Raw genomic sequence first — 7,890 nt, 5'->3', positions numbered from 1 at the left:
AAAAGAAAAAGAAAAAAAGTGGGCCTTGGGCTTTCAAATGATAGCCACCTCTGGTCCGGCTACACTAGTTTGCTTGCTTTTCCTTTTTTTTTTTGTCCTTCCATTCACAGTTATCTTATTAACTCTGTTACTTAAGATAGCTTTTTTGCCTTTTTTCACATGCACTGTCCCAATGAGTCCAAGCACCTCTACCTATGCTCAATGCTTAATATCAGCAGAGCATACCTGTGTTAGTTCCCTTTCAGCCACCATCACCAAAAGGATTGTAAGTAGAATGGGAAAGAGAAACGTAAATTGATTTGCATATTGGCTGCACATACTGGACAATGATAACTTGTGATCAGCAAATTATTCTTTCTAGTTCACCCCATAACCCCATAATCCCTATGTACAAAGGAAAAAAAAGTACCATCACAGTCACAGATGTGTAGGGGTGCATCTTAGACACCTTTAACTTTGCAACTGCTGCAGTGTTTCTAGGTGACCTCTGCAACAGCAAATTTTAGTGAAGGTGTGTAGGCATGGATGAAGCCCCCGGTGATTGACTCATATTTGTCCAAACTGGACATACTTCTCACAATGTTCTATGTGTACCTTAGAGCGTGTTCTGGGCATGGAGAGCAGTCAGTCAAACAACAGATCCTAAAAAATCGTATTATCCAACTAGATGATCTTACATGCCAGTGACTGTGGTTTTATATATCTCAGCTATCAGTACAAATACTCTGACTTCTGACAGAGTTTAACCTTGCAGCTAAAAGATGTTTCTTTTCATGTATAAAGTGTGAGCAGAAGTTTATGAAATTTTCCTCCAAAATAATTCAGTTTCTTTCTCTCGTTCTCACCCAGGACTTATATTACAGACCTCCCTGGGTTTCTGTGAACTAAGTTTCTGAATGCATGTCATCAGCTCCTTTTATCTGAATGTCAGACACATAATACGTTGCTTATCTTTACTTAAAAATTAAAAAGGTGCCTAAGTTCCTTACTAATTACATTTCTCTACCTGTGAAATTCAGGTCAGAAGGGGGACTCTGACTGACATGAATAGGATCAGAGATGAAGGCAAGCATACCCCCAGTTGTCTCAGCTTGGCAGAAGGAAAACAGAGCCGTCTGTAGGACCTACCTGGAGTCAACACCTGGATCTTCTGTCCTTTTAGGAGTTTCTGAACCCTGTGTAGCTGCAGTGAGTTCTCTCTCTTACGAACAACGTCCTGAACCCATTGAGATACATCAGAAATAGGTTTCACAGTCCCTGAAATTATAGCAGCATATTTTCAGGTTATCACAAATGAGTATGTATGCTATCCTGCTGTGAAAACATAAGGTGAAATTAGGAAGCAAATGTTTTAAACCAAGTATCGATAACAAATTTATTCCTTAATTTCAGAAAGAGATTACTCTAGAAGCCATCAGAAGACTCCTTCCAAACAACATTTTTGTGATTCTGGAAAATATTTATTTGCCAGTGAAATACTATGCAAATGGATTTAGAAGCAAGAACAAAAAACAAATGCCCCACTGTGGATGATGTTGGCTGCAGGAAGATGTGACATTAATTATCCTAGAAAACTGAGGTATGTGACAAATAGAACAGACATTTTTCCAGTCTAACCTCTAACCTCTACATCAGCTTCCAGTAGGTCAGTCTACGTTACAATTCCGTACTCTTTCTCAGGAAGAGGTGTCAATCAAAATGGTGATGGAAAATAGTAATGCACTGGAAACTCAAACAAGATTTTTCTTCTTGGGAAAACGGACAAAAAACTGGACTCAAAATGTTAGCAAGGAAGCTAACACAGATAAAAATGCTAGTATTTATTGGGGAAATCAAAGCAGACGGTATCATACTTGCGAGTTTCTGGTACTCAGCACTGCCCGGGCTGGTGTTTTCCAGCAGGTCTCTGAGGAAATGCTTGTACCTAAGATAGAAGAAGTTTTATTGCACAATACCAGGAACAGAAATATCACCTTTATTATCAAAATCATTAACAGTGTGCCATCAGCACACAGAGTACACACCTCTAGATCTAACCATGCAGCTTTGGGTCATATTTCATTGTTCACAGTCATTTTATCTTCAGATGTATCAGTTACATTACCCTACATTTTTTATACATTTGCAAGCCTTTGGAATTTCCTGGGGAGCTGGTATGAGCAATTTCACTTACTATTTCATGAGACACTGAGACAACTTCAAGATTCATAAAATGCCTTCAATTACAGACTTTGAATTACAGACTATTTCACTTTGAACAACTGTTTTTTGTTTGTTTTATGTCTGAATGGAAGCATTCATGCCATATATTCTCTGTCTACAAAGAAAATAAAGGCATTCCTGTCCAGTCTTAACTAAAAAGAATCAGATCTTTGCAACTAGCTTCTCCCAATAAAATCAAACTATTTTCAGTCTGAAATGACAGAACAAATACAATATTGAACAGATTCATGAAATTGTAGAAGTCACCTCACCTGCAGTATATATAACTGAAAAGTGAATTTGAAAGAGCTGATTAATGACAAAGTTAGACCTTCTGCTGAAAAAGCATAATTTCTCCAAGAAATATACTGTTCTCTTACAAATTCAAAGGAATAACCCAAAGAATTACAGTAAAAGAATGCTTACATTTACTAAGTAGATTAAAAACATTGTAAAACGCTACCTGAAAGACTGTGGTATGCTCAACCCTTTATTTTCAAAGAAACAAGGCTCTGATCACTTAAATGTATTGTGGAATGGATAAGACCATGGCTAAAGAGCAGCTACTTGTCCTACAGCAGCTGCAGACGGCATCCCAGAGCCTTATCTAGGTTCTGTATTACCCTTACACCCTTCTCCAAAACAGACAGTCACTGAGTGCATGCAGCACTCTACTCATGCAGTCAGCCTGCCCCTTCAAAGGGTGCCTCGAGGTATCCTTTGAAGTATGGTCCTGATAACCAGACAGAGGAGAAAAGCACCCCTGACTTCTCCAAGAGCAACCATTTACAAGAGGGGAGTCATGCTCCAGATCAGCAACCTGCACAAAAGCAGAGCACAGCAATCTCTCGCTAGGAGCAGCACTTCTGTGTGCTTTTGTTGAGGGCCTAACTTCAGCCACCTACTGAGACAACTCTGATTCTACCTGAGAGCTTAATAAAGGCCTTAGGAGCCAGGGCTAAACAAAACAATCTCTCTACATCAGTCACCATCCAGTTACACTGATTCTGCTTTACTGGCACATCTTGAAGACCATTTCACTGCAGTCTACATGCTCCAATTTGGAGACACATAATATTACTATTAGCAAGACAGTATATGTGTATGTTTGCTTTCTCATACTAACACCTTGAGGACTCAGAACTTCTTACTTACTGGTGCAACCTCTGCAGAGGCAAAGGAAGCAAATCCTCTAGCTTCCTCCCTTGAAACTGAGGTCGAGTTTCTTGGAGCTTCTTAAAACGTCGGAATGATTTATTTTTCCTCAATTGTTCCTGCATGCAGCAGAGAAGGTACATTGTTTTGAGACTACAAAAGAAATACGCATGCTAGTTCGCACTAGCGCTTAGAAAACAGAACTTCAGTACTGAATGCAAGCATCAGCAGCTTATTTTGTGGCCATGGACAAGACATTTCCTTTCTTCAACCACCATCTCCCAGTGAGTAGTTTCAATTATATCCCCTCTTCATACATGCACAGTAGTACTAAGCTAGCATTCTGGTTCCAGCAGAGACAAAGCAACCTTTTCTTTATAGCGTCTGGTATGGTGCTGTATTTTGGCTACGTTGATAACACACTGATGTTTAGTTGTTGCTGAGCAGCGCTGCACAGAGCCAAGGACGTTTCAACTTCTTGTACTGTCCTGCCAGCAGAGGGGCTGAGAAGGGACAGAACCAGGACAGCTGACTTAAGCAGACCACAGGAATATTCCATACCACAAAGAATCGTGTAAAAACTGAAGGGTGATGGCTGTGGGGCAGGCACTGCTGAAGGACCAGCTGGGCACTGGTAGTGAGCAACTGCCTTGTGCATCCCTTGTTTTGAGTGTATAAATATATACATAAACACACACATAAACCAAATACAAAATTGTTACTAGCACTCATGGGTTGAGATAAAAACTACAGGTATTTTGTATTTGTTTCTTTCCTGATTCTCTCTGCCACCACTCTAGAGGGGAAGAGTGAGCAAAGGACAGGTGCTGAGCTGCTGTGGGATTAAGCCACAAGTTAGTATTACCACCTATGGCTTTTTGCCATTCATTTCAAGACAAAGCAATGCAGCCCCTCATTCCTATCACATCAAGGCAACTACCCAAAATCAAAAGTATAAATATATGTGAGCAAGCAGAAAAGAACAGAAATCCTAGTACATTCTGCAGCTAGCAATAAACATTGACAAGAACTGAGGTGAGGTGGTTTAAATCCAGATACAGCTTTCAGGACATAGAAATAAAAACACATTTTTCTGAAATATCTCGGAAGACAGGTTATATGTGGAAAGGTAAGGAGGAATTTTCCTTTACTGCAGAAATGAAAAATGGGGAGGAAAAAGGAAATCCCACCACTAGGATATATTTAGTGGCAGTGGAGGAGATTGAGAGACCTGATAATTGGCTGGAAAAAGACCACTGTCCCCTACTGTTTACACGAAACACTCTCCAGGCTTGCAAGCCAAGGAGTGGAAGTGAAAACATTACTCTGTTAGAGAAAACTCAGTATGTGCATAACATGGGCACCAAAACACCTGAAACATATTTAAGAAAACTGAAGTTCTAAATAAAGAGAACAGTTTTTACCACTCTTTTATGGCAGAAGGACAGGAAACAGCCCAAAAAAGGAAGAAAACCAAGCACTCAAGAATCAGAAGCAAAAGCAAACTAATGCTTCAAAGAATGGAGAGGAAAAAGACAACAGGAAGAGTAAAGGAGATACATACCATCAAAGTTTTATTTGCCTGTTCAAAATTCTCAGCATAGTGACCATAGAGCTCCAATTTCTGACAGAAATTTTCCAATCCTAGTCCTAAATTGCCTCTCTCCAGGTGAAGCGACAGAACTCTGTGCACAAGGAGGAAAGATAATTAGGCAATAGTACATTTCTGATACCGTTTCCCCAGCTCCTTCTGCTTTACTCCTACGCTTACTTTCATTTGCCATCTTACATTCAGTTTCTCTCCAGAAACTGTGCTTGGTGGTCATAGAACAAGCTGCAGAAAACAACCCATAAAAATACTACAAAGTAGACTTACTGGGTTTAAACTACTATCCAGAAAACAATCATAGAACAGAAGGGACCTTAAAGATCACCTAGTTACAGGTGAATCCCCCACCTCTCTGGACAGCCTGTTCCAGTGCTCCATCACGCTCACAGTAAAGCTTTTTCCCATTAGTTTGTTCACTTACTGGCTGGCAGAATATATGGATTCCAGGGGTCCAAATATGGTTGACATTACAGCAGGTTTCAGTGTCCCTTTGGCCTTTAAAATTGTCACAAAGAACTAAAAAGGAAAGAATTAAAAATCACAGGTAATTCAAAGATCATTCTTAGCACTGAGCAAAGGCAAGAAGTTGCAGCCTGCACACTCAAGCTCAGAAGGACAGCAGGTATCATGAACACCTATCTAAAACATCTATCATTATACATAAGTATTTTTGGTGACTTTGACCATAGCTGTAAACATGTGACTAAATCTATTTCAGTATTCCGAGATGCATCTGTTTTTAACCACCTACTTCTTAATCTATCTTTGTGTCTTCTATGCCGCCATGTTTTATATGTTTCAAGCATCTTAAGCCAAGTCCCCCGTACAATCAAAACTTATGACTGGATATGGACCAAAGCCAAAAGACCAAAAGCACAAGCAATCGGATGCGTACCAGGAAGTAAAAGACAGAAGAAAGAAAAGCTTTCAGGCTCAGCAACATAAAGAGCTGTGCTTTGTCACAAGTTGTATAGGTGCATCAAATTCATGTTCTGTGACCTCGTGGCGCCAGAAATAAACACGTGCTTCCTGAGGGTATCCATGTATCAGAAGGGCCCAAATACACACCGTTACTACCAGATCCAGCTGCTCAACGTATCTGTGCTCCGTTTGCAGCAGCTCCTTGGCTGTGCGGCTGCGCTTTCTCTCCCAGCGAGCCCTCTGCTCTTCCACTGTGTTTGCTCCAGCCATCGGTGGAAGGGGTGAGTAGCTCATAGTAGCCTCAGGGCTGATAAACAGAAAGGTAACCATTACTGAGAGCCAGGAGAGATGGACACATAACAAACGCACAACGTGGGCCGAAGGGTACAATTCTAAGATACAAGTTCTACGGCTTCTGTGGAAGACAGGAAGTCAGTTAACAGTAACATTCAATAACAGCTTCCTCAGCTTTCTTCTGCATTCTTACTTGTGAAGCCTTGCATCAGCCAGAGGAAAGGTGACAGTAAGAGCAGACTGTGAAAGCAAGAAAAGCAGTACATTACGATGCATCCATAAGCAAAACTTAAGCACTCAGTCCCACCTGCTTTCCTAGCCCACTACTGCTGCTTCCTATGCTTCCAGCCATCCTTCATGCAGAAATAGAAAACAGCCCTAAGATTTGTGTTACTGGTGGGGAGAGAGATTGTTTTTTCGCCATGGAGGATCCCCTAAAAGTGAGTGTTCTGCACTGTTATTTTCTAGCAATGGTTTGTCGTTTCAGAGGTGAGAGCCTGAGCAACCAACATGAACCATCTTGTGCACTCATTAACAGGCTTTGCTGCTGCTCTTCTTGAAGAGCATCATGTTTTTCTAACAGAAAAACACTCTCACCACCCTCTCCCAGAGAAAGAAGCATGTGCCACCACAGCATTCATTACATCGAGCTTTCTTTTGATGAAAAGGTAGAGCGGCTTGTTGCATGCTTGCCATGATACAAAGTCTGTGGTTTCAGGGGAAGCTTGCCACTCCGTCTTGAGCTACCCCCACAAATGTTCTGACTCACAAACATTCAAGCTATGCTAGCACAGAAATTTATGTTGTCGCAGAGAAAAGCATTTGTCAAATACAGCCTATTTCAGACATTTCAGATATCAAAAGTTGTGCAAAAAGAATATGGCTTCCTTTGTCCTAGCAAAAGTCCAGATAGCTGAGGTACATGCACATTATTTCATAGCACCAAGAGTTTCTTCAGGGTTTTTTTCTCACATTTATTCATGAAACAGTGACAAGTTTAGCTAAGGTCAAGTCTTTCTCATGACTAAATGCAGCTCGGAGCTGGCGAGGTAGTGCTAACCAATGGTTTAACATCAGCACAAAGTGGTGAAATACCCACAAATCACATTCTGAGAGGCTATCATTCAGAGAGTATCTTTACCCAGGGCAGGCTGCACAATTTGTTTAAAACAAAACAAAACAAGATAATAAATGAGCACCAGGTTATACCATCTCAATTTAAATGTACTGAAATCTAACTATTTCAAGTCTACGTATGGTGAGTTGCCTGGAACCTCTGGGCAGAACAGAAAACACAAAAGGACATCAGCTTGCTTCTTTCTTTTCAGACTCAGTATAAAAACTATTGAACTGTTTGTGTAATTAATGACTTCAAGATGCTCTGCTAATCTTCCCACAGTGACATTTCTGAGTTTACTAGTTCTATCTTATCCTTACTATTCCTTGTGGTATCTTGGTATTCCTCTGAAGTCTTAACAGCCTAACAGGTTGGTTTCAAGAGCAACAGTCCTTGCACACTGCCTCCCAGGAGGGTAACACTTCCAAGTGCTTGCACTACACTCATACTGTTTTGTTATGGTCGCATCCTGACCAGATAGAAATCAGGGTCGTGGCAACCCCCGCTGCCAGTACGAGCTGGGGGATGTAGGGATAGAGCACAGCCTGCCGGAAAGGACCTGGGGGTGCCGGTGGATGGCAGCTGGGCGTGA

The 7,890-nt window shown here is 41.1% G+C and overlaps 2 protein-coding genes across 2 annotated transcripts in view; one reads left to right on the top strand and one right to left on the bottom strand.

The window, feature by feature from the left end:
• Nucleotides 1–96: 96 nt before the first annotated feature.
• On the bottom strand, nucleotides 97–6,463 carry LOC100540309 (rho guanine nucleotide exchange factor 39-like). The gene is made up of 7 exons (XM_010725291.3): nucleotides 6,375–6,463; nucleotides 6,035–6,194; nucleotides 5,388–5,482; nucleotides 4,922–5,042; nucleotides 3,358–3,476; nucleotides 1,854–1,924; nucleotides 97–1,257 (listed from the first exon to the last, which is right to left on the bottom strand). The coding sequence occupies exons 1-7, from the start codon at nucleotides 6,455–6,457 to the stop codon at nucleotides 1,016–1,018; spliced, it is 891 nt and encodes a 296-aa protein (XP_010723593.2). The 5' UTR covers nucleotides 6,458–6,463; the 3' UTR covers nucleotides 97–1,015.
• A 140-nt stretch (nucleotides 6,464–6,603) lies between these two features.
• The window catches only part of MRPL17 (mitochondrial ribosomal protein L17), a 2,282-nt gene continuing 995 nt past the window's right edge, over nucleotides 6,604–7,890 (top strand). The window contains exon 1 of the mRNA XM_010725295.1: nucleotides 6,604–6,621. Within this exon, the coding sequence (XP_010723597.1) occupies nucleotides 6,604–6,621 (18 nt within the window). The remainder of the gene's footprint in view (nucleotides 6,622–7,890) is intronic.

The sequence above is a fragment of the Meleagris gallopavo genome, chromosome Z (assembly GCF_000146605.3).
Source record: "Meleagris gallopavo isolate NT-WF06-2002-E0010 breed Aviagen turkey brand Nicholas breeding stock chromosome Z, Turkey_5.1, whole genome shotgun sequence".
Taxonomy (NCBI): Eukaryota; Metazoa; Chordata; class Aves; order Galliformes; family Phasianidae; genus Meleagris; species Meleagris gallopavo.
The sequence above is the reverse complement of the archived record's forward strand: the minus strand, read 5'-3'. Positions and strand labels throughout refer to the sequence as shown.

Excerpts from the sequence above, each read along its gene's own strand:
- LOC100540309 (XM_010725291.3), bottom strand. The coding sequence starts at position 6,457 with ATGCATCGTAATGTACTGCTTTTCTTGCTTTCACAGTCTGCTCTTACT. Across the intron at positions 6,195-6,374 it reads GCTGATGCAAGGCTTCACAA|CCCTGAGGCTACTATGAGCT; the intron begins GTAAGAATGCAG and ends TCTGTTTATCAG. Across the intron at positions 1,258-1,853 it reads TGAGTACCAGAAACTCGCAA|GGACTGTGAAACCTATTTCT; the intron begins GTATGATACCGT and ends CTATAATTTCAG.